Source organism: Mus caroli, unplaced genomic scaffold (assembly GCF_978045245.1).
Source record: "Mus caroli unplaced genomic scaffold, Mus_caroli_1 scaffold_1, whole genome shotgun sequence".
NCBI classification, from domain to species: Eukaryota; Metazoa; Chordata; class Mammalia; order Rodentia; family Muridae; genus Mus; species Mus caroli.
In genome coordinates, this window is record NW_028227256.1 from 124,781,061 (window position 1) to 124,807,341 (window position 26,281).

Below are 26,281 nucleotides of genomic sequence, written 5' to 3' on the forward strand. Positions count from 1 at the left end.
AGTCACCATAGACTTGAGAAGACTGAAATACAGGTGTCACAAGGCAAAAGAACAGGTAGAAACTCCTAACCTCTGTATATACAATTCACTTGAGACTCAAAATAATTCAAGTCAAGCATAGTGGCTCAGCTCTCAGGAGACAGGCATGATGGTGGTCAGCCTGGTCTACAAGTAAGACTGTCTCAAAAGTAATAGAATAATAATCCTGAACCAGCAAGATAACTCATCAGTTAAAGGTACCTACCACCACCCCTGACTAGTGGCTTCACAACTCAGAAATGTCACAGAACAAACTTCCTCTGGCCTCCACTTGAATACCATGGCAGGCATGCTACCCATATTGCAGTACATACATACACACATGAAGAGATAAATATAATTTTTAAAATAATCCATTGATATATAGCTAAGCTATATTCCACGAAGTTTGAAGAAATTAAACATAAAATATGGTCACCACAGTACACACCTATAATTCCAGCACTCATAAGGTGGACATAACAAGGATCCAGAATTAAGGATATCCTCTGAGACTCTCAAAGAGATAAAACAAAACTAGGCATATGTTGTGGCTAGAACAATAGAGGCCAGTTTATCCTATACTATAAAACATACTTGAATTGGATCATATAATATCTGAATTCACTTCCTATGAAAACCATTTTCATTAAAAAGCAATTTGGGTCTCTTCATACCATTCTGAACACATGATTTATGATGAAGCCTTGTGCTAGTCTCTGTCATTCCCACTAATTTTGTTGCAGAGTACCCACACCATTATACTACCCACCTGTAAGTCACCTCGGAGCTGCTCTGCATTGTTTTTTAATTATTTACTTATTTTATGTGTGTGAGTACACTGTAGCTGCCCTCAGACATTCTAAAAGAGGGCATCAGATCCCATTACAGATGGTTGTGAGCCACTATGTGGTTGCTGGGAATTGAACTCAGGACCTCTAGAAGTCAATGCTCTTAACCACTGAGCCATCTCTCCAGCCCTGTATTGTTATTCTTTATTGCTCTGTATTGTTTCCTAGTTTTGACCTTACAGTTCAAGAGGAGTGATGCTGGGAGCTGCCAAAGATACCATTCAGAATACATGTGATTGAAGAGAGTTGAGTTGTCCTCTGACCTGTACGAGTTTACACCTACCTTAAATAATGAAAAATTTTTAAAAAGTTCTGGGCTGGGGTATATAGATGTATCAAAGGTAGAGCCCTCTAACCTCAGTATACACACTTCACTTGAAACTCAAAATAATTCACACCAGGCATGGTGGCTCAAGCCTATAATTGTTCTCAGAAGATAGTCATGATGGTAGCAAAAGTTCTACATCAGCCTGGTCTACATAGAAAGTATCTTTTCTCAAATAACTATAATAAAATGATAGTCCTGGACCAGGAAGATGGCTCATCAGTTAAAGGCACCTGCCACCATGCAGTTGAAGTTCCCAGCACCCACACCAGTTAGCTCTGAAATACCTATAACTCCAGCTCCAGGGGTTGTGTTTGGATATGCTTGTTTTTTAAGATTAGTTTTATTTTCATGTGCCTGTGTGTGTGAGTACCCACAGAGGTCAGAAGGTACTGGACTCCCTAGCCGGAGCTGGAGGCTATGAACTGCCTGAGATCGGTGCTGGAAACCAAACTCTTCCCAGAACATTTATTCTTTTCTACCTGCATTTTCCAGTTAATTTAGCTAAAAAAAAGTGATTGTTCTTAATAGTGTGTGTGTAATATGTGCACATGCATGCAGGTGTCCACAGAGGCCAAAGGAGCTTATGAAATTATAGGCTGTTGTGAGCCACCTAATGTAGGTACTCACAATTGAAAAGTCCTCTGCAAGAGCAATGTGTGTGTTTGAACATGGAGCCTATCTCTACCGAGCCCCTCTGTTCATACTTAAAGAACAGAACTTCAAGAAGCCAACTTCTAGGCCCGGCAGTGGTGGCATCCCAGCACTCGGGAGGCAGAGGCAGGCGGATTTCTGAGTTCCAGGACAGCCTGGTCTACAAAGTGAGTTCCAGGACAGCCAGGGCTATACAGAGAAACCCTGTTTCCGAAAAACAAAAAAACAAACAAACAAAAAAAGCCACCTTCTTCAGTTCCTTTCAGCCCTTCATGAGGCATTCCTGGTGAACTATAATTAATGACTTGGTGTAAGTTAAAACATCCTGTAGTTCTTCTTCTCTGCCATTTATTACAGTGGCAATTACAGGAGTAATTGCCCTATTTATTGCTTAATGTTTTACTGCTGGTCAGAGGAATGTAATCCTTGAGGTGGTTGCCTATTTCTTTTGTTTACTAAGACCTCAACAATGTTTGTTCAGTGGTTAAGTTTAGAAATGATCCAGCAAAACTTTGAATTCTGAAAAGTACATGCATAATTTTCTTAAACAGGATTTGGGGCAGGCATTCAGAAACAATAGCTAACATCTGTAAAGCACTTAATTGCTACTTAAGTAACAAGTACTTGCTAAACACTCACAAGGGTCTCTGTGTGATCACATAGCCTAAAGGGTAGGTTCCCTCCAAGGCTCCAGTTGACTAGTGAGACAACTGAACTGTCAGAGGTTAATTGTCCAGAGCTGTGCTAGTAATAAATGGAGGTGCTCATGAAGTGGGGTAGCTGTTTCCACGTCCTGCCACTAATGCTGATTTGTATTATTCACTTGTATCTGCCTTGGAAGCAGAAAAGGGATATCAAAGTAGTTAAATATATATATTTGAAGGAAGATAGGAGAAATTGGCCAATTTAAGCCAGATTATATTAAAGGCAGGTTTTTGGGAAACTGCTCTTGGTCGGCGAGTTCACTGGCCCCAAGGACCAAGGCCAAGGAAGTTGCCACCAGGGAGAGGGGAGCAGCTAGTGGAGGAAGATACATAGTAAGAGAGAAGGGGGGGTGGGAATGGGCAAAGAGAGAAAGATGAGAGAGAAAGAGGGGGAGAGAGAGAGAGAGAGAGAGAAATATCTGAACTGGAAAGTTCAAAGTTGGAGGCAGGGTATGGACTGAGGGATGCTGGGAGAACCTGGAGGCCAGTTCTGCTTTGGTGTGGGAAATATGCACCTCAGTCCCTTGTCCCCAAGTCCGAAACCAAACACTAGAAACTTGTGCAAATGTTTTATCGTCCATTTTGATTTCGTATGCATCCATAAACCTTACATAGTTATTTATTTTCTTACTGGCCTATACACAAGTTGATTCTACTCTATTTAGACTTTCTTTACTCTATCACTCAAGGAAACAACAGAAATATTTTCTTTACATGATATTCATACAAGTTAAGTACAGCCAGCCAAGATGGTACACAATGGATGGTACAGGTAGGAGGATTGTCTTCACAGAATTAAAAATAAGTTGTTTCAACAGCATAGCATAGTGGCTGAATGTTTTACAATGTGATCCAGTTAGTAAATGCACATTATAGCCAAAAGCCAGCATTCTGCCACTTTGCTTACCCTTCAGGTAAGGGGCCTATGTGGTACGGGGGGGGGGGGGGGGGGGCGGAGGCGGAGGCGGGCGGGGAGGAACACCGTTATGCCTCTAGCCGGTCTTTTTCTTTTGTTTGTTTGGGGTTTTTGGTAGGTTGGTTGGTTGGTTTTTGTTTGTTTGTTTGTTTGTTATTCAAGGTCTCTGTACAAATCCTGACAGTCAGCGGAACTCACCTTGTAGATTAAGCTGTCCATTTCATACAGGCAGGCAGGCCTCTGCTTTCAGATTGCTGGGATTAAAAGCATGGGTTGCCACGCCCCTCTGAATCCCATCTTTTTCACAGGGTCAAATTAAACAAAAACCAAAGGCTTCGGGTCAAGCCCCGTAAAGCTTGTTTATTTGTGGAGCAGATTGCTTGCAGAAGTCAGAGGGTGACAGCAACTCGATACCTAGCATTTATTCTTACAGCGTTGATGTGCTCACCATGCTCACTCTCGCCGTGCTTCGAAACCAGTTTACCTTTCCTCGAGTTAACAAACAAGCCTCGGAAGACTACAATTCCCAGGAAGCCTCACTGCAGACCACGTCAAGGTGCCGTAGCGGTTAGTCATCCTTCCTGATACTTCCTTCCACTTCCTGGAGTCGGAACCCGAGGCTTCGCGGGGGCGCGCACTTTACGGACTTACCTAGCCGACCAGGCACCGGGGCGCGCGACCCCTGACGAGGAGTGTCGTCGTCACGTGACACAGGGGCGTACTTTTCTTGCCAAGCGCGCTCCGGTGCGCGTTCCCAGGGGGCGGCTGTCGGGCATACGGGCTAGCTGGGTCCTCAGATCGGGGCCCGGACTAGCCGGTGGTTGCCGGGGCCACGAGGCCAGAGAACCAGGAGGGCGGGGTCGGCTGTGGCACCGCGGCGACGACACACGGAGCGAGGGCCTGGGCCTGAAGGGAACGATGCTGTGGTTCCAGGGCGCCATCCCGGCGGCCATCGCGTCTGCTAAGAGGAGCGGCGCGGTCTTCGTGGTGTTCGTGGCAGGTGACTGGGGAGAGGGCCCGAGAACGGTGGCGCTTTGGTCTTGTTCTGGATTCTCGTTAGCGTCGAGTGAGCTAGGCAGGAGGAGCTACGGTGGGCCGGGCTCAGACAGCCTAAGACCCTGTCGCCCAGTCCACTCGGTCTCTTCGGGGCCGCTCGTCTCCTATCCCGGCCAGTACAGCTTTTTTTCTTATATGGCTCCAGGCTTGCTCCGCTGCGGGGCCGACCCAGACGCCAAGCCTCTCCAGGCCGCGGGCGGGCCCAGTGTCGCTTGGTGCTTCTGGGGTCTGTTGGGGACTCCGGCGTGACCTGTCTGCATCTGTGTGGGAAGCGCGTCCAGGCCCTGTCCCCAATCTCTGAACCCTGCGAGGAGTCGCGCCCTGCAGGCCTTGGCAATCGGGTTGTCGCAGGCAGATCCCCCCCCCAAGACCCCCAGCCCTGGTGTTCCCCTTCTTGGTCCTCTGGGATCTCCTCTTCTGGCAGCTTGGACCTTTTAATTCTTAGTGTGCGGGTGTGGTTGGGACAGGCCACTAGGCAGACGACTAGGTCTAGAAAGTTGTGAGCTGTCAAGAAAGCTGTGTCATCGGTAAGCCACAAAGAAACCACCTGATGTCTTAGAATGTTCCCGAAACATAAACTTGAGCTCACAGATGGTACTCTTTTATCATAGTACTCAGAGGGAACTCTAAGGTGCCATAATTATTACAAGTTGACCTTTTTTTTTAACTTTTAACATAGTTTTTAAAGTACATATTCAGTCCTGATTCTTCCTCTCTTCTAACCTAAAATGTAGTTTTCCAGACATGTGCTAACTCATTTACCCCATGTTGCTCTAAATCAGTTTGTTCCATAGCCTCCTGTTTTATTGCTGAAGTCTTGTATATCCACAGTCAACCATCTGCTTCTATAGTTTTGTACATTGTTGATACATGGGCCAGTTTGTGTGACAACTATTAATCTGAAGTGACAACTATTCATTTCTTCAGTCACTTGTGTTCAGTAACAGTTACTCATAATTGACCCACGGCTTTTAAGAGTTCTATAACTTTGTTCATCTCTGAAAAAAAAAAAAAAGACTGACATGTGAATTTGAGCATTTTAAATTTTAAATGTCTGTTTTGTTATGCTAAATTTTCAACTTGATGCTTGCTGTTAATTAGAAGAGCATAAATTACTTAGGCTATATTGAATTATACTTTAAATTAAATTAATAAATTAGTCTTGTAATCCAGTAAGAACAGTAGTCACATGAAAATGGAAAGAACATGACATTGAACTCACGTTAGAAATTGAACTCAGGTCATCTGAAAGAGCAGCTGGCACTCTTAACCACTGAGCTCTCTCTCTAGCCGCAGTTTATAACATTTTAAACTGTGTTCCACACAAAATTTCAATAGTTCTGGGGGGAAAGGTGGTTTTATTGTCTTGTTTTTGTAGTTAAACAACTTAGGTCCAAAGTTGTAAGTAACTTGGGCCAGGCTCACAAAAACTGTGTTTGCTTGGTTTTCTAGGATTTTTGGGTTTCTTGTGTGGTATTTTGTTTGGTTTGGTTTGGTTTTTTTGAGACAGGATTTCATATAGCCCAGGCTGACCTTGAAATCCTGATTCTCTACTCCCAAGTGTTGTGATTACAGACGTGTGCAACCACAACAGGTTAACATTTTTACATTTTACGGTGTTGGGGCTGAGTGTACAGAGTCTGACTATAACCTTGACTGGCTTTGAACTCACAGAGATCAGTCTACCTCTTCCTCTACCTCCCAAATACTGGGATCAAAGGTGTGTAGGCCCTTACGTTGTAGTGTATGCTGGCCCCAAACTCACAGTTATCTTTCTGCTTCAGACCCCCAACTGCTTGAATTATAGGTGGGTGCTACCATATCTGACATTTTTGGGGTTTTTTGTTTGTTTTGTTTTTGATTTATTTGTTTATATGTGTGAGTACACTGTAGCTGTACAGATGATTGTGAGCCTTCATATGGTTGTTGGGAAATAAATTTTTAGGACCTCTATCACTCTGGTCAGCCCTGCTCGCTCAGTCTCTGCTTGCTCCAGCCCAAAGATTTATTTATTATTATACATAAGTACACTGTAGCTGACTTCAGATGCACCGGAAGAGGGGGTCAGATCTCATTACAGGTGTTTGTGAGCCACCATGTGGTTGCTGGTATTTGAACTCAGGACCTTCGGAAGAGCAATCATTGCTCTTACCCGCTGAGCCATCTCGCCAGCCCCGGGTTTGGTGGGGTTTTTTGTTTTGTTTTGTTTTTGTTTTTCTAGACAGGGTTTCTCTGTGTAGCCCTGGCTGTCCTAGAACTCACTTTGTAGACCAGGCTGGCCTTGAACTCAGAAATCTGCCTGCCTCTACCTTCCGAGTGCTGGGATTAAAGGCGTGTGCCACCACGCCCGGTGACATTTTTGTTTTTTTTTGTTTTTTTTTGTTTTTTTTTTTTTTTTTTTAGGTTTTTCGAGACAGGGACATTTTTGTTTTTTAAGGGAAAAAGAAAATAAACAGCTGAGCAGGAGTGGCACACACCTCTAGTCCCAGCACTAGGAGGCAGAGGCTAGTGGATCTCTGAGTTTGAGGCCAGCCTGATCTATAGAGGGAGTTAAAAGACAGCCAGGGCTACACAGAGAAACCTTGTCTCAAGAGAGGGGGAGAGGGGCTGTGTGATGGTACTCACCAGCATTTGCCGGGCAGAGGCAGTCAGATCTCTATGTGTTCAAGACCAGCCTGGTCTACTAAGTTCCAAGACAGCCAATTGATGGTACCTAAATGTTCCCAAAAAACAATAAAAGTTCCAAAAATTTTCCCCTTTATGGGTAGGTCTAAACCTGGGGTTTTATTTATGCCAGGTAGTTGCTCTACCCCACTAGTAAATGAACTACACCCTAGTCTAAAATACTAAATCTGATTAACAAATATTGGAAAGCTGTAGAAGTAATTGAAGTCTTATACTTTATAGAGCGTTATGCATATATATATTCCTCAGTTAACCTTACTGCGGTGACCTAGTATTATGTATGTTTAGCATATCAGCAACTATTGAACATTTGCAGAAATCCTGTTAGGGATGGACAGTGGAGTCTGTCTGTTACCCTCTTTCAAAATGCAGACAGCTTTTCTAGAGTTTTAGCTAGGTCATCCTAACACAAAGTATTTACTCTAGAAATACAGAGACACTGAGCTCATAGAGCAGCAGCACTCAACAGGTAGCACCTAACAGGGAGGGAGCGCCAATCTCTTGACATCAGACATGACATTGCTGTCTACAGAGTTCACACCTTAGAATGTTAGAATCAAACCACACACACCCACCACTCTCACCAAATCTCACACACACACCACACACACACACACAAACCACAGAATCCTCAAGATATTTTAAATAAGTTCACAGGATTTCATATTGTATAATAGTCGTAGCTATTCACTCAAGGCCACAGATTATATATGAGAACTTTAAATTTTCTTTGATAGGAGATCCCATCAATTATATACCAACCTTAAAAAATTCAACTTAAACACACGCCTTTAATCCCAGCACTCGGGAGGCAGAGGCAGAGGCAGCGGCAGGCAGATTTCTGAGTTCAAGGCCAGCCTGGTCTACAGAGTGAGTTCCAGGACAGCCAGGGCTACACAGAGAAACCCTGTCTTGAAAAACAAAACAAAACAAAAGTGTGTTGCAAACCAGGCTGGCCTGAAACTTGCTGTAGTCCTCCTGGCTCTGCTTCTAAAATACTGGTATTACAGGTCTACAGAGTGAGTTCCAGGACAGCCAGGGCTACAAGTATTCCAGGCCAAAAACATAGGAGAGTAAAGGGTGCACATGCTCGCGCGCACGCGCACACACACACACACACACACACACACATACATGCATACATATAGGGGTTAGAGAAATGCCTCAGAAGTTAAGAGCATTTACTGCTCTTGCAAAGGACCTGAATTCTGCATCCATATGGCAGGCAGCTCACAACCATCTACTATTTCCGGTTTAGGGATCTAATGCCTCTTGTGAAGACCCCACAGCCTCCTATGCATATGTGATACACATACACACACATAAGCCCACACATACATAAAATATCTTTTAAAAATAATTATTTCAGAGAAAATGTTTAGGCAAGTCTTTATTTCATGAAGTCATTTTTTTTTCCTTAAAGATTTATTTATATGAATACATTGTAGCTGTCTTCAGATATACCTAAAGAGGGCATCAGATCCCATTGCAGATGGTTGTGAGCCACCATGTGGTTTCTGGGAATTGAACTCAAGACCTCTGGAAGAGCAGTCACTGCTCTTAACCACTGAGCCGTCTCTCCAGCCCCCATGAAATTGTTTCCTTTAGTTTTTGAGAGGCTAGGTCCTGCTCCTGCCCAGACTGCCCTCAAGCTCCTGGGCTCAGCCTCCCTCCCAAGTATCTTCAGGCATAGGCTACTGCTTCTGTATTTTTTAAATATAGCCTTTATGAATTAAATAATCTATTTAGTAAGTAAATAAAGATTAAATAATTATAGCGTTGTATTAGAAACTAGAGATACTTAAGCCAAATTAACAAGAATCTCCAGTTGTATCTGTTTAAATTTAAAGATATAAAGATAGTTGTGCAATAGTACAAAAATCTAAGAGGAACCTGAAGCAAAGATGTCTGTCTAGGGCTGGAGAGATGGCTCAGAGGTTAAGAATGCTGATTGCTCTTTTGGAGGTCCTGAATTCCCAGCAACCACTTGGTGGCTGTCAACCATCTGTGATGGGATCCAATGTTCTCTTCTGATCTTTCTGAAGATGGTGATGGTATACTCACTGCATAAAATCAGTAAATCATTAAAATAAAAAAAGATGTCTGTCAAGTCAGTGATATTTGCTGAAAATTGTTTGTGTCTGATACTGTTGACTGCTCTCTTTGTTTAACATAGACCACAAAGTTTAAGGTTTAAGCAATTGAAATTTCTTTAGGTGGTTGATATTTTGGTTAAAAATAAGACACTAAGGATACTGACAACGGCAAATGGTAATTCTAGCGGAACTTAGTAAGTATTAAGCTTCTCACTGAGACTGGCATTCAGCTACTGCTGCCATCTCAAGGCTGAGTGACGTACAAACTGGCAGTGGGAATGTGACATTAGGACCTTAACCTGCCTAGCATAGGTAAGGGAATGAGAGGCACCAACCTCACAAAAGCCATAGTCTCTTTCTTAGGATTAACTCAAGGCTAAGCATGTTTACTGCCCTCATTTGTTATTCTCCCGCAGGGTTTCTAGCTAAATGTCACCATTGTGCACTCTGTCAGATAAGCTGTGGTGTGGGTGGCCCTCCTTAGCTTTTCAGTTTTATTTGTCTCGTGTTCTCCATTGTTTATTATTTTCCTGACCACACAGACCTTTCCCTGCACGTGTATTCTTTCTTCGTGGTGAGCTTTTCTGTATTTAGTGTGGCTCAGTTCTCTTTGTTTTCTACCTTAAATGTCACTTCAGAGACCAATGTCATGGTACATGTCTTTAATCCCCGCACTTGGGAGATCAAGACCAGCCTCGTCTACATAGTAAGTTGGGACATCCAATGCTACAGAGAGAGACCCTGTCTCAGAAAAAAAAAAGATAAGGAAGAAAAGAAAAAAAAAAAAGATATCAGAGAAGGCTTCTCTGACCTTAATAAAGGGATTTTATTTATTTGCATATGTGCTCACATCCTGGAATTCAAACTCGGGTCTTCTTGTAACTATCTTCCCAAACCCAAACACTCATTCATAGCAATTACTTCTTTAAGTAATTGGCAGTTGTCTGCTTTTTTGTTTGCTTGTTTTTTGTTTTGTTTTGCACCATTAGATTTTAATCTATGCTGAGAGCACGTATTGATTTATATCTACTACATAAGCCCAATGTCTACAACAAAAGAACTGAAATAGAATAGAATAGTGGATGAAAGAATGACAGACCACATAAGACTCCTCACTCTTTACCTCCTCCTTGAAGTAATTGTACAGAGTGTTCTTAAATAGCTATTTCTAGGTTGATAGTTGACTCATTTTCTTGGGAATTTATTATTTCTTCCTACACCATTGTCTCTGCAGACACATTCGTTCAGAATCGTCTCACTTCCAAATGGTACTGTTCCCTTGTTCTTTAGTGTATTTCCATGTCCCATTTCCATGTACAAATTTCTTCTGGGACCTCATCTCATTCAGACATTCAGTCAAGTATTGTAGGCATGTGTGTATGCTCACTATGCTAAATATTTAAATATTCCAATAAACATAGAATACAAGCTATATGTCTTATTACTACAGGTTCTCTTGTAGGAATTTCAGGTTTAAGATAACAAGGAAAACTGTCTTTGTCCTTATGGAACATTTTTTTTCTAGTTGGGAGAGAAAGACAATAGACAATAAAGATAATTAAGATGTATAGTGTATTAAAAGTGGGTGATCTGTAATGGGTTTTGTTGTCCAAGGTTCTTATAACAAAGTTAATTTAAAAAAAAAACAAAAAACAGAGATGAAGTTTGGAGCTGTGAAGAAAGGATGGACCATCTAAAGACTGCCATATCCAGGGATCCATCCCATAATCAGCTTCCAAACGCTGACACCATTGCATACACTAGCAAGATTTTGCTGAAAGGACCCAGATATAGCTGTCTCTTGTGAGACAATGCCAGGGCCTAGCAAACACAGAAGTGGATGCTCACAGTCAGCTATTGGATGGATCACAGGGCCCCCAATGGAGGAGCTAGAGAAAGTACCCAAGGAGCTAAAGGGATCTGCAACCCTATAGGTGGATCATTATTATGAACTAACCAGTACCCCAGAGCTCTTGACTCTAGCTGCATTTGTATCAAAAGATGGCCTAGTCGGCCATCACTGGAAAGAGAGGCCCATTGGACTTGCCAACTTTATATGCCCCAGTACAGGGGAATGCCAGGGCCAAGGGGTGGGGGTGGGTGGGTGGGGGACTGGGGAGGGGCGTGTATTGGGGACTTTTTGGATAGCATTGGAAATGTAATTGAGGAAAATACCTAATTAAAAAAAAAATTAAAAAAACATAAAAAAAAAACCTTTTTTTTAAAGTGTTAAGTGGTGCTGGAGAGATGGTTTAGTAGTTAAGAGCACTTGCTCCTCTTATAAGGGGCCCCAAGTTCTGATCCCAAATTGGCTCCATGATAATCAATTGCTGTGTAAGAATAGACATTCTAGTGAGACTGTCAAGCTAAGAGAACTTGCTCCTCTTTTATCAGGACCCAGGTTCAGTTCCCAGCACCACAAGGCAGCTTACAACTGTCCTTAACCCCAGTTTTGGGTACCAGGCACATATATACACACATATATATGCAGACAAACACACATAAAATAAAAATAAGTAAATTTAAAAAAAAAATAGACTTGGAAGGGAAGACCCATTTAAGCTACTATAAATATCTGGGAGGCCTCTGCCAGCTTTGTTGAAGGTGGTAGCAGTGGAAGCTATAAGTAGTGATTATTTGTGTTTGTTTTGATATAGCCAACTGAAATATAAAGTTTTTTGGGTTTGTTTGTGAATTTGCTATGCTGGGGCTCAAACCAAGGACTTTGTGAATTCTAGACAAGCACTGTACCATGGGACTACATCCATGACTTCAGGAGATCAGTTTTCTGGTTTGATAGTTAAAGTACTTGCTAAGCTGGATATGTAGTAGTGCATGCCTTTAATTCCAGCACTTAGGAGGCATGATATCTGAGTTCAAGGCTAGCCTAGCCTACACAGCAAGGTCCAAGACTACATAGAGACCCTGACTCACTAATAAGGAAAGGAAGGAAAGAATGAAGAAAAAAATATTTGCTGTTCTTGCAGAGGACCAGTTTTTTTCCCATCACCCACATGACAGCTCACAACTGTCTGTAACCCCATTTCCAGGGGTTCCCAAGCATTTCCTGGCCTGGGGCACTGCACACATGTGATGCTGTTAAATACATGCAGGGCAAAACACTCATGCACAAAAAATATAAAATTTGAAAGAAAAAATATTTATGGGTTATATTTTATTTGTAGTCCTAGTTTTGCACAGGAAAGAATTCAGAATGAACAAATCTCGTGGCCTTGTGTTCTTAAGTCCTTGAAATGTTTTCACAGGGGATGATGAGCAATCTATACAAATGGCTGCAAGTTGGGAAGATGAAAAAGTGACAGAAGCATCATCAAACAACTTTGTTGCTATTAAAATTGATACTAAAAGGTATGCTTACGCTCTAATGCTTCATTATTTACTTCGTAATGATTTTTGTTGTTGTTGTTACCTATGACATCTTAGAGACTATTAAGAATGTTAGTTTTATGGATATAGATAACTAAGGTACTAAGGTGTCTTAGTCAGGGTTTCTATTCCTGCACAAACAGCATGACCAAAAAGGAGTTGGGGAGGAAAGGGTTTATTCAGCTTACACTTCCATACTGCTGTTGATCACCAAAAGATGCAGGACTGGAACTCAAGCAGGTCAGGAAGCAGGAGCTGATGCAGAGGCCATGGAAGGATGTGAGTTACTGGCTTGCCTCCCCTGGCTTGCTCAGCCTACTCTCTTATAGAACCCAAGACTATCAGCCCAGAGATGGTCCCACCCACAAGGGACCCTTCCCCCTTGATAACTAATTGAGAAAATGCCTTATAGCTAGATCTCGTGGAGACGCTTCCCCAACTGAAGCTCCTTTCTCCGTGATAACTCCAGCCTGTGTCAAGTTGACACATAAAACCAGCCAGTACAAGCCGGGCGTGGTGGCGCATGCCTTTTAATTCCAGCACTCAGGAGGCACAGGCAGGTGGATTTCTGAGTTCGAGGCCAGCCTGGTCTACAAAGTGAGTTCCAGGACAGCCAGGGCTATACAGAGAAATCCTGTCTCGAAAAAAACCAAAAAAAAAAAAAAAAAAAAAAAAAGCCAGTACATAAGGTATCCTGGAAACAAATTATTTTTGGATTTATTTATTATATGTAAGTACACTGTAGCTGTCTTCAGACACTCCAGAAGAGAGCATCAGATCTCATTACAGATGACTGTGAGACACCATGTGGTTGCTAGGATTTGAACTCAGGACCTTTGGAAGAACAGTCGGCGCTCTTAACCGCTGAGCCATCTCACCAGCCCTATTTTTGAATTTTTTGAGTGCATTGCCACACCCAGTTTGGGGAATTTAAATTATTTTTGCTATGATTGCTATTAAAACTTTATTATAAAGAACTTATAATTCAAAATTAATATTTTCAAGGGAACTTAATTTCTGATTGCTGTTTTCAGATTCTTCATTACACCTTGCTAAAAAAATTTTTTTTAAGTTTATCTTGTCTACCAAGCATCCATGTAGTGTGTAACAAGAATTATGATTTGGGGCTAACAAAATGGATCAGCAAACAAAATGTCAGCCAAGCCTGACAACCTGAGTTTAATCTCCATATCACACGTTGTGAAAGGAGAGAGCCAACTTATACAAGTTGTCTTCTGACCTGAATACCATGCCTACCCATATACATAGAAATATATAAAATACATAAATAAATGAAGCTGGGTAATGGAGGTGCATGCCTTTAGTTCTGGCACTTGGGAGGCAGAAACAGACAGATCTACATGAGTTCAAGGTCAGCCTAATCTACAAAGTGAGTTCCAGGACAGACAGGGCTACACAGGGAAATGCTATCTCAAAAAATAAAACAAACAAACAAACAAATAAACAAAAACAAAGGGATTAAAAATGTTCAGGCTGGAGAGGTGACCCAGTTGTTAAGCACCCTGGCTACTCTTTTCAACACCCATGTGGAGGCTCAAAACAACGTGTAACTCCAGTTCCAGGGACTCTGATGCCTTCTTCTGGCTTCTGTGGGCACTAGGCACACATGTAGAAACACATACATACACACAAATAACCCATATACATTAAATACATGAATGTTCAGAAATTTACTTGTAAGCCTATAAAATATTCATTTATTATGTTTTATCTGTGTATATGTGTGCGCTTGTGTGCACATGCATATACACACTTGAATCTTTATGTATGTACCAGATGCATGCAGTGTCTGTGGAGGCCATAAGGGGGTTCAGGTCCTCTCCAAGTAGAGTTACAAGTGGTTGTGAGCCACCTGATGTGAGTATTGGCATCTAACTAGAGTCTTCTGGAAGAGCAGCCTGCTCTCTTAACTGCTGAGCCACTCTCCTAACTTGCTGTTTTGGTGTTTTTAGAGGTACCTGGGAATTACTGAATCACTCCCTTTGTTCGGGATCTAATTAATATTACTATAAAAAGTCTCTCTTATCCCTGTGTGTGTATGTGTGCATACGCACTGCCTCACGCACAGGTGATTGAATTGATGAATAATGCATGCTAGGCATGTGCTTCACTCTTATCTCAGTCCTCTCTCCCATCCCTGACCAGAAAGCTCTTTACTGCAGTTAAGTAAGTGATTAAAAATAGTTTTCAGTCTTAAGAATTTTTATTATTACTGTGGGGGGGGAGGGACAGGCAGTATAGCACACAGGTGGACAACTTTTTACCTTTGTGTGATTGAACTCAGGTTGTCAGGCTTGCACAGCAGTTTTGTAACCCAGAACCATCCCAGTGGCCCTCCGACTGTTTTTTTGTTTTTTGTTTTTTTGTATTTAGAAATGATAGTATTTAACAGCTTTCTATACCTTTATATGGTTTTCTTGATGGATATTTAGAATGTTTTAATCCTTGTTAGTACATGTTAATCATGTGTACAGGTAATTCGTAGTCACTATCTTTTTAGAGACTAAGAATTTTTTAAGATTTATTTTATGTGTATTATATGAGTATTTGCATGTATATCTGTGCACCTTGTGCATGCAGTGCCCAAGGATGCTGTAAGAGGTTGTTGTATCTCCTGGAACAGGAGTTACAGATGGTTGTGAGCCACTGTGTGGATACTAGAAGTCAAACTGGGTCCTCTGGAAGAGCAGTCTGTGCTCTTGACCACTGAGCCATCTCTCTCTCCAGCCACCAAGACTTTCTTATTTAGTTATGTTAGTTCTTAAAGAAGCAACATGAGGTACCTCTGTTTTCCTTTCTTTTCCTTTCTTTTCTCTTGTTTTCTTTTCTTTCTCTGTGGGCTCTCACTATGTAGCTTTGGCTATCCACTGTGTAGACCAGACTGATACTGAACTCACAAAAATCTACCTCCTGGGATTCTAGCAAATCCAGCCACCACTTTTTGAGCTATAAGAACAAATCTTTTTGTTTTTAAGATTTATTTATGTATTTTATGTACACTGTAGCTGTACAGATGGTTGTGAGCCTTCATGTGGTTGTTGAGAATTGAATTTTTAGGACCTCTGCTCGCTCTGGTCAGCCCCACTGAGTTCCTGCTCTCTCTGGCCCAAAGATTTATGTATTATTATAGATAAGTACACTGTAGCTGTCTTTAGATGAGCCAGAAGATGGTGTCAGATCTTATTAGGGGTGATTGTGAGCCACCATGTGGTTGCTAGGATTTGAACTTAGGACCTTCGGAAGAGCAGTCAGTACTCTTAGCAACTGAGCCATCTCGCCAGCCCGAACAAATCATTTTTTAATCTGAAAATTATAAGACAATTAAAAAGAACAAAAATGTCTTGTGAAATAAAATTCTCATTTCTCTTCTGCTTATTGCCAGACAACTAGTAACTTTTAAAAAGTACTTATAGGGCTGGTGAGATGGCTCAGTGGGTAAGAGCACCGGACTGCTCTTCCGAAGGTCCAGAGTTCAAATCCCAGCAACCACATGGTGGCTCACAACCACCCGAAATGAGATCTGACGCCCTCTTCTGGTGTGTCTGAAGACAGCTACAGTGTACTTACATATAATAAATACATTAAATAAATAAATTAATTTTTAAAAAAAGAAAAAAAAAGTATTTATAGCCAGGCATGGTGGCACACCTTTAATCCCAGCCCTTGGGAGGCAGAGGCAGGTGGATTTCTGACTTTGAGGCCAGCCTGGTCTACAAAGTGAGTTCCAGGACAGCCAGGGCTACACAGAGAAACCCTGTCTCGAAAAACCAAGGGGGGAAAAAAAGTACTTATATTGGTATAGTAAATTTAATGAAAGCAACTCAGTATTTGGAAAATAGTTGAATTTGTGTAATGATTTTGCTCTTGATATCTTTTTTTTACAGTGAAGCCTGTCTGCAGTTTTCACAAATTTGTATCCTTTGATTGAAGAATTGGTTTCATGAATATATGCTTTTTTTTTTAATTAAAACATTTAGGAATTAAACTGGGTATTAATTTTGCACACCTTTGATACTAACAGTTGGGAGGCAGAAGCAGAGGGATCTCTGAGTTGGAGGTCAGCTTGGTCTATAGCACAAGTTCCAGGACAGCCATGGCTACACAGAAAAACCTTGTCTCAAAAAAAAAAAAAAAAGGAGAAAAAAAATTAGGAATTAGTTTTACTTAAGAAAACTTACCTTTTGTTTGTAGAAGCAATGTTGTAGATTGTCTTTGAGGTAATACATTGTAGCTAATGGCAAAGTACATTTTTTTTAAATGTGAATATCTGAAGAACAGTATGGAGTAGTTTGATTGAAGTGTTAAAATAGGTGACAAAAGGCAGATGAATATAAAGTTAAGCTATGATGTAGGAGAATGAAATATATTCTTCACTGTGATACCCTGTACCTACCATAAATCATTTTACATACGACATGCACTAGAGGCATGATGGTCATTGAGGTGAGAAACTTGCTAGCTAGTAATATGAAATCCACTAAAATGATATGCTTTGCTTTGTTAACTGTATTTTATAAAACTTCTTGTTTCAAGCGTGAATTATTAAACTTAATTGACCTGTACAGATCCTGTAGTATGTGTTCCATCCAGTTTCTTTATAGGAGACAGTGGAATCCCTTTGGAAGTAATAGCAGGGAGTGTTTCTGCAGATGAACTTGTTACAAGAATTCATAAAGTCCAACAGGTAAGAAGGAACCAGAACTTATTTTAAGATTTTATTTGGGGGCTGGAGAGATGGCTCAGCAGTTAAGACTGCTCTTCCGAAGGTACTGAGTTCAAATATCAGCAACCACATGGTGGCTCACAACCATCTATAATGAGATCTGACTCCCTCTTCTGGAGTGTCAGAAGACAACTACAGTGTACTTACATATAACAAATCTTTAAAAAAAAAAAAAAAAGGTTTTATTTTTAATCCTGAATAGCCCCTATTGAAGATTTTTTTTTAATTCCTACTTTAATTATAATTTATTTAGTTTTGGATTTTTGAGACAGGGTTCCTCCCAGATGCCTCTCCATGACTAGACTGGTTAACTCTTTGTGAACCAGAGAGGAAAGAAAGGAAAGAATTAAAATCCTTTACACAGGCAAATATGCACAGACACATATACATCCATACACACACATTGTGGCCGGGCCCGACCATCTGTTTCATCTACTCCACAAGTGTCCGTGCATAACCACACATAGACAAACAGACATATACATTTGGTGGGTAGATGGATGGGGGAAAGCTGCCCAAGCCAACAAATCATCTTTATTTCTTTTTTAGGGTTTTTTTTTGGGGGGAGGGGTAGTTGGGGTTTTTTTTTGGTTTTTTCGAGACAGGGTTTCTCTGTGTAGCTCTGGCTGTCCTGGAACTCACTCTGTAGACCAGGCTGGCCTCGAACTCAGAAATCCGCCTGCCTCTGCCTCCCAAGTGTTGGGATTAAAGGCGTGTCATGTTTTTATACATGACCTTGCCTGTGTATACATCTGAATGCTTTTCCTTGAACACAAATTTATCGCAAGCCTATTTCTCTTTTTAATGTAATTGTAAAAGCTCATTGTATTCCTTACTATATAGCCTTTACTTACTATATGAGGAGTGGACACATTCTGTTCTTGATTCTAAATTTATTACATCTTTCTAGCAAAATAACTAAAATTATCTCTTAAAACTTTCTTCCTAAGATTATTTTAATCAAATCAGAAATTCTATAAAATCATTAATTCATCTAAACTGCATTAATTCATGAAAGTTCACCTTTATGTTGATCTGCAGGAAATCTGCTCAATATTTGGTATAATGCTCAGAGATTATATTAATTTAAAAATGACAGGAAAACATATCAGCTACAAGAAGCAATCTTGAGATGATGTCTCTTTGGGACCTTGCCTCATTGAGCTCACCCATCACAGACCATGCAGAAATGGTAGGCTACATTCTGGAGGCCACCTGCTAGCCTTAGCCATTGCTAATGGCTCCTGACAAGAAAGCAACCATTGGTGTGGGTACAAGACCCACCTTTGTGTTTTCAAGGCTTTTGAGTATTAATCATCCTTTAGAGTGGCGCCTACGTGAGTGTCAAGTGCACTCCTGAACCCTAGTTCTCAGACGCTTTAGTGAAGGAAGGAAGGGTGACTCTAGAACTGATTCACCCACTGGCTTTAAGTTTAGAGCTGTGGAGCTCCAGGTTAATTCTCAGTGGATGAACTCTGATTTTGGCCACTGAGGGCAGAGATATCTCTTAACGCATTTCCTAGCTCAAGCCTGTTTCCTACCACCTGCCCTCTTCAGTCCATAAGGTTCTTCCCTCCTGCTCTCCACAGCTGTCTGTTTGGACCCTCACTCGGGCTGTGGCAGGCCACATTGATGTTTCTTAACCTCTGTAGGTCCTCTGATCTCAGGCCCCAGGGTAGCTCCATTTTTTTTTTTTTTAATGGTTTTTGAGACGGTTTCTCTGTATAGCTCTGGCTGTCCTGGAACTCACTTTGTAGACCAGGCTGGCCTCAAACTCAGAAATCCGCCTGCCTCTGCCTCCCGAGTGCTGGGATTAAAGGTGTGTGCCACCACGCCCGGCTGCTCCATTTTTAACAATGGATACTCTCTGAAGATAACACAGAACTACCCTCTGAATACCACAGTTTGACAAAGTAGGATTACCCCAACTAGTGGCCCATTTATCAGGTACCTGTTAGAATTTGAGACCCTTGAGGGAAGTGAGCTTGTCCAGAGAGTGGCACTGCTTGTCTTTCATCTGCCTTGCCTTTCAGAAGTGTCTTGAGCCCCCTTCCCTAGCCAGAACAGTCACTCTACTTTAAAACTTTTTATGGATTAGAGACCTAGCTCATTCCCCTGTACTTAAAATAAAGGAAAATTATGCTCTTCCCAGCTTGTAGTTAAATCCTATAATGTAATTTTTCTTTTTTGTTTTTTTTTTGAGGGTCTCTATAGGCCTGGCTGTCCTAGAACTTGCTGTATAGACCAGGGTGGTCTTGAACCTACAGAGATCCACTTGCCTCTGCCTGGGATTAAAGGCTTGTGCCACTACATATAGCCCATAATATAGATTTTATTATGTCTAGAACTCTAAATTTTCAATTTGTCCTACAGAAGATATAGTACATCTACTCTTGAAGATGTGTGTGTGTGTGTGTGTGTGTGTGAGAGAGAGAGAGAGAGAGAGAGAGAGAGAGAGAGAGAATTTAGAAATCATCTACCATAAAATAGCTATGCAGTCTCACATTAAGTTTTGATTTGTTTTCTCCCGAGATGCACTCGTCAAAAGGTGAAACATCAGTGACAAATGACAACCAGTCAGAAAGTTCAGTATCTACCCCATCTGCCTCATTCGAACCTGATGTATGTGAAAGTCCCGAGTCCAAAAATACAGAGCTTTGTGAGACACCAGCTACCTCTGACACAAAGTCAGATACTGCAACAGGTATAGTACAAGTATTCCTTCAGTTCATACTTAAAGGCATGGATTAGTCTTACTGTAGCATCCCAGACAGATAGCATCAAGCCTGTTCAAATGGCCTGATAAACCCAACCTAGGTCTAAGGCTTAGCTAGTAGAATGTTTGTCCGTCCATCAGGCACAGTGATGCATTTCTGCCATCTTAATACTCAAGAGGCAAGGTAACTAGATGACTTACACCTCTTACAAGTTGCATTAAATGCAGTTTCCTTTGTGTTGGGGGGGGGGGGTGTTTGTTTGATTTAGTTTGGTTTTTGTTGTTGTTGTTGTTGTTATTGTTGTTGTTGTTTGCAAGATTCTCTGTGTACTCCTGACTGTTCTGAAATTCACTCTGTAGACTAGGCTGGCCTCCATCTCAGAGATATACCTGCCTCTAATGCAGTATTCTTATTTCATTTTAATAATTAAGGAGGAGAATGCACAGGTCATGACAGCCACTCTCAGGAGCCTCATGGATGTTCAAACCAGAGACCAGCCGAGGACCTCACCGTCAGAGTAGAAAGGTTTGCCCTTACCTTTTGTAGACAGCGTTTTGTTTAATAAATTACAGTTTCTAGTCATTTTGTTAGCTTGAGTGAAACCTAAACATAACTCAAATGAAGATTCAGAATTGCAGGTTTAAAATTCTGATTGCCTCAATAACCAACTATTCCATGGAAAAACTAGGCTATAGCTTTTCTGTATCTCTGAAGTTGTCAGTCAGCTGTAGATCTGAGCATTTTGTTCTAAGAATCCCTTCTGGTACATACATGTGTGTATCCATCTGTCATTTTTGCTTTTTTTTTTTTATACCAAAAGAATAATATGAAGAAAACCTTCGCTCATACTATACATATGTACTGAGCTAGGGGTTCTGCATAACTATCTACTGAACGTCATTTTTTTTGACTAATCAGTTAAACGTCTCTGATCCATTTTAGTTTCCAGTTTAGGGCTTATAAAATGCAGTAGTTACGAAACTCATCTGTTATGCTGCAATTAAAAAGTATTAGTTAATGGCTAGTAATACTTGTAATCCTAACCTAAAACCACTTAATATTATATGGAAGTTTAAAAAAAACTTCTTAGAAGAGGCTAGGGTCTAGGTCAGTGCTAGAATGTTTAGAAGACATGGGGTCCTGGGTTACAACTTCAGCTCTGCAAAAACAGTAATAATGACAGTAAAGAATAAAATAAAATTCCTTTGAAAAGGTATCTTTTGGCCACTTGCAACTGGAAATACAGGTAGTTGTGAGCCAGCTGGTGGTGGTGCACACCTTTAATCCCAGCATTTGAGAGGCAGAGGCAGGTAGATCTCTGAGGGCAGCCAGGGATGCACAGAGAAACCCTGTCTTAAAAACAACCCCTTCAAAAAGAAGTAAGGTACAAGGAATAGAAGTTTGGTCCAATTAAGGAATAAATAAGCTTTTAACTGCTGAGCCAGCTCTCCAGCTTAAATTTGTTTATTTTTCAATCAGATAAATCATCAAAGAGTGAGAAATCTCTATATAAATATAAGGCAGTTATGGTTAAAAACAGACTTACAATGGATTCATTTATGGATTTATGTAAGGAACAAAAATGGACAGATAAACCTGCTGTGCTTTCAGAGGATTAGGTCCCTTTGTGTTAGCTAAATAAAACTTGTTTGAGACAGTCTGACTGTGCATCCCCTAGCTAGCTTTTGTTTCCTAAATGCTAATTTTAAAGGTGTTCACCAACACTCCTGCATGCCCCCCCATAGTTGAATTCTTAATTGTGCTTTGAATAATAGAGTCTATCTTGGTTTTTTGTTTTTTGTTTTAAGCAGACTAACAAAAAAACTTGAAGAAAGGAGAGAAGAGAAGAGGAAGGAAGAAGCGCAGGTAGAACTCACTTAGCATTGTTTCACTCTCTGCTACATGAGGCTATATTTGATTTCTTGTCCAATTTAGCAGACCTAGGTCGATATCCTTAGAGCTCAGTGCTGTATTGTGGTAAAGGAAATTATCACTTTTGTGTGTCCCATTATTCTGTTTACATTTTAGGATTTTGGCTATTGTTTGTGTGTGTTTGAGACAATGTCTTTCTGTGCAGTCCATGCTGGCCTGGAAATCTTAGGGCTGCAATGAGGTACCATGCCCAGCTGTTTCTTTTCTTTTTCTTCTTTCTTCCCTTTTTATTTTTAAAGATTTATTTATTTCATGTCTGTGAGTACACTCTAGCTGTCTTCAGACACAACAGAAGAGGGCATCATATGCCATTACAGGTGGTTGTGAGCCACCATGTGGTTGCTGGGGATTGAACTTAGGACTTTTGGAGAGCAGTCAGTGCTCTTAACTGATGAGCCATCTTTCCAACCCTACCTATTTTCTTTCTTAATAAATTACTAGGGATAATTGAATAATCTTTTTCCTCTGTGCGGTGAGTCTTTCATGCTAAATATCTAAAGGAAGTTGATCTAAAATTGCTAGATTTGAGAAAAGTCAAATTTGCATACATAGTCCTGAATTTTTAATGCAACTTTGAATTCTAGCGTACTTGTCATCCTTCACACAGTAATTGTGCCATCTCTTTGGGGTCTCACAGATTTTTTTTTTAAGCCAAATACTTGATTGCTATTTGTCCTTAGGGATAACACACTGCCCCTGGCAAGACCTATAATTCTGCTTGGTTACAGATTACATTGTACTCTTACCAGAGCCGCTGACAAGAGTTTATAAGTTAATAGATATGTGACCAGTAATCATGCTGTCAGTAAAATGTTTTTTTTAATTACTTTATTTGTATGGGTGTATTGCCTGCATGCAAATCTGCATTACTTGCATGCCTGGTACCTGTGGAGGCCAGAAGAGGACATTAGGTCTTCTAGAAGTGAAGCTACAAACAGTTGTGAGCTGTCATGTAGGTGCTGGGAATCACACCTAAGTTTCCTAAGTCCCCAGCACTAGTAAGAGCAGTCAGTGTGCTTAATGTAGGTGCCATGTAGGTGCTGGGAATTGAACTCAGGTCCTCTGGAAGAACAGTCAGTACTGTTAACCACTGAGGCATCTCTTCATCCCCCAAGTTTTGTTCTTTTAACTGCATTCTATAATCAGACTTTATTATATCAAAGTATTATCTGAGACAGAAGATTAGATTATGGTTTTGGTTTATAAAACTTTCCTTTGATTCATAAAAGGGCTTTTTTTTTATTCAGAGAGAGATTAAGAAGGAAATTGAAAGGAGAAAAACTGGAAAGGAAATGTTGGATTATAAAAGAAAACAAGAAGAAGAATTAACAAAAAGAATGTTAGAAGAAAGAAGCAGAGAGAAGGCAGAAGATAGAGCGGCTCGAGAGCGCATCAAGCAGCAGATTGCCCTGGTGAGTGTTCCTGTGCCCTCCACTCGCTCCTGCCTCTGCTGAGCTTGAGATTCTCTTAGCTGAGCCTGCTGAATGCTGGGATTGGGGAAGGGAACCACTGATGTGGACGTTTACTTTAAATGCTTGACTGCATAACATTTGTGATAGTGTTTCTTCATACAGAATGGTTTTTCATTCATTACCAAATGGTGCACATAATAGCACATTATAATAACAAAAAGTATCAATCTGAACTTCCTTTTTTAAAAGAAATTATATTGAATTTAAATAGTTAAGAAAAATTAATAGATAATCATTTTAATTTTTTTTCTTTTTTCCTCTCACATGGCTAGCACTGAAAAAAAAATGGTTTTTAAAGTACTTTCTTGCCAGGCAGTGGTGGCACTCAGGAGGCAGAGGCAGATAGATTTTTAAGAGCCAGCCTGGGATATAGAGTGAGTTCCAAGACAGCCAGGACAACACAGAGTAAACAAACAAACAAACAAACAAACAAACATTTTTCCTAATCCCAGCACTCAGGAGGCAGAGGCAGGCAGATTTCTGAGTTTGAGGCCAGCCTGGTCTTCAAGGTGAGTTCCTGGACAGCCAGAGCTATACAGAGAAACCCTGTCTCGAAAAACTAAAATAAATAAATAAATAAAATAAAATAAAAACATTTTTCCTACTATGTATTTACTTATTTCACATGTTTTAGTATTTTGCTTGCGTTATATAGGTTGTGTGTGCCTGTTCCCCCTCAGAGGCCAGAAAAGTACACTGGATCCTCTGGGACTGGAATTTATGGATGGTTATAAGTCACTGTGTCAGTGCTAAGAATTGAACCCAGATCCTACACAAGAGTGACAGGTGCTCTAAGTCACTGAGCCCTCTCTCTACCACTGCCCCCCTCAAACTTTGGAGGTCAGAGGTTAACTTTGTGGAGTCAGCTCTCTCCTCAGACTTTGTATAGATTCTGAGCTTACACTAAGGTCACCAGGCTCACCCTTGAATCCATCTCACTAGCACAAGCTGGGCTGTTTTGTTTGGGGTTTTATTTCTTTGTGTGTGTGTGTGTGTGCTATATAGATGTGTGTGTGTTTAATTATATGTGGGGGGGGAGGGGGGCGGGGCAAGAGGTACCAGAGACAAGAGGTATCAAATCCTCTGGAACTGAAGTTACAGGTGGTTGTGAGTGTCTTGATATGTGTGTTAAGAACCGAACTCAGGTGGGGCGTGGTGGCGCACACCTTTAGTCCCAGCACTTGGGAGGCAGAGGCAGGCAGATTTCTGAGTTCAAGGCCAGCCTGGTCTACAAAGTGAGTACCAGGACAGCCAGGGCTACACAGAGAAACCCTGTCTTGAAAAAAGAACTGAACTCAGGTCCTTTGGAAGAATAGACCTTGCTCTTACCCACTGAGCCATTTCTTATTTTCTTCTCGTTACTTATTTATTTATTTATTGTGAGACAGAGTGTAACAGTATAGCCCTGGCTGCCATGGACCTGTAGACCATGCTGGCTTCAAAATCAGAGAGTATTAGGGTTAAAGGCATGTGAATTTTCTAAGATTGGGGTGGGAGCTATCATACTCCTTTAATCCCAGCCCAGTGGGCAGTTCTTTGTGAGTTGGAGGCCAGGCTGGTCTTACACAGTGAGTTCCAGGATAACCACCACTACACAGAGAAACCCTGTCTCCAAAAACAAAACAAAACAAAACAAAAGAATTTTCTAAGAAAGTGCAGCATTAAAAGATTCTGTAGTTGGGTATGGTTGTGCATGCTTAATCCAAGCACTTAGGAGGCATTTTGATGGAGCTCTGTGAGTTCAAAGCCAGCCTGGTCTACAAAGGGAATCATTGGCTAATCAGACCACACAGTGAAAATGTCCCCCAATATTTTTTCCTGGAAACAAACTAAAACTGTGTTACTTTGCAGTCTCCATAAAAGCATTATTTTTGAAATAGAGATTTTCAAAAGATAGAGGCACAACTCAAGGCTTAGGATGCTTTTACAGCCAGTTACTTTTTTTATTAAGATTTATTTATTTATTTATTTATTTATTTAATGTATATGGGTACACTGTAGCTGAACAGATGGTTGTGAGCCTTCATGTGATTGTTGGGAATTGAATTTTTAGGACCTCTACTTGCTCCGGTCAACTCTGCTCACTCAAGCCCCAAAATTTATTTATTATTATATATAAGTACACTGTAGCTCTCTTCAGACACGCCAGAAGAGGCCGTCAGATCTCATTACAGGTGGTTGTGAGCTACCATGTAGTTGCTGGGATTTGAGCTCAGGACCTTTGGAAGAGTAGCAGTCAGTGCTTTTACCTGCTGAGCCTTCCCGCCAGCCCTACAATTTTTTAAATTACGTTTTATGTATATAAATTTTTGGCCTGGGTATGTGTATACACCACCTGCATGCAGTGTTTGCAGAAGCCAGAAGAGGGTGTTGGGTCTCCTGGGACTAGACCTACATAGTTTGTTAGTTGCATGTGGATACTGGGAACCCACATCTTCTAGAAGAACAGCCAGTACTCTGAACCACTGAGCCATTTCTCTATCTAAGTTTCTTTTTAAATTAAGCTATTGTGGGGGCTAGAGAGATGACTCAGCGGTTAAGAGCACTGGCTGCTCTTCCAGAGGTCCTGAGTTCAATTTCCAGCAACCACAAGGTGCCTCACATCTATCTGTAATGGGATCCGATCCCCTCTTCTGGTGTGTCTGAGGACAGCAACAGTGTACTCATACATAAATAAGTTTTTTTTTAAATAAATTAAGCTATTGTATACATAAAAAAGTATTC

At 41.0% G+C, this 26,281-nt stretch overlaps 1 protein-coding gene across 2 annotated transcripts in view; it reads left to right on the forward strand.

The window, feature by feature from the left end:
• Positions 1-4,050: 4,050 nt before the first annotated feature.
• Positions 4,051-26,281, forward strand: part of Ubxn4 (UBX domain protein 4) — a 38,816-nt gene continuing 16,585 nt past the window's right edge. The window contains exons 1-8 of one of the 2 annotated variants that reach the window (XM_029477786.2): positions 4,051-4,468; positions 12,572-12,674; positions 16,598-16,626; positions 17,279-17,397; positions 19,969-20,140; positions 20,585-20,678; positions 21,962-22,019; positions 23,333-23,497. In XM_029477786.2, the coding sequence (XP_029333646.1) occupies positions 4,387-4,468; positions 12,572-12,674; positions 16,598-16,626; positions 17,279-17,397; positions 19,969-20,140; positions 20,585-20,678; positions 21,962-22,019; positions 23,333-23,497 (822 nt within the window). In that variant the 5' untranslated portion in view covers positions 4,051-4,386. The remainder of the gene's footprint in view (positions 4,469-12,571; positions 12,675-16,597; positions 16,627-17,278; positions 17,398-19,968; positions 20,141-20,584; positions 20,679-21,961; positions 22,020-23,332; positions 23,498-26,281) is intronic. The other variant, XM_021159713.3, reaches the window with a different exon arrangement.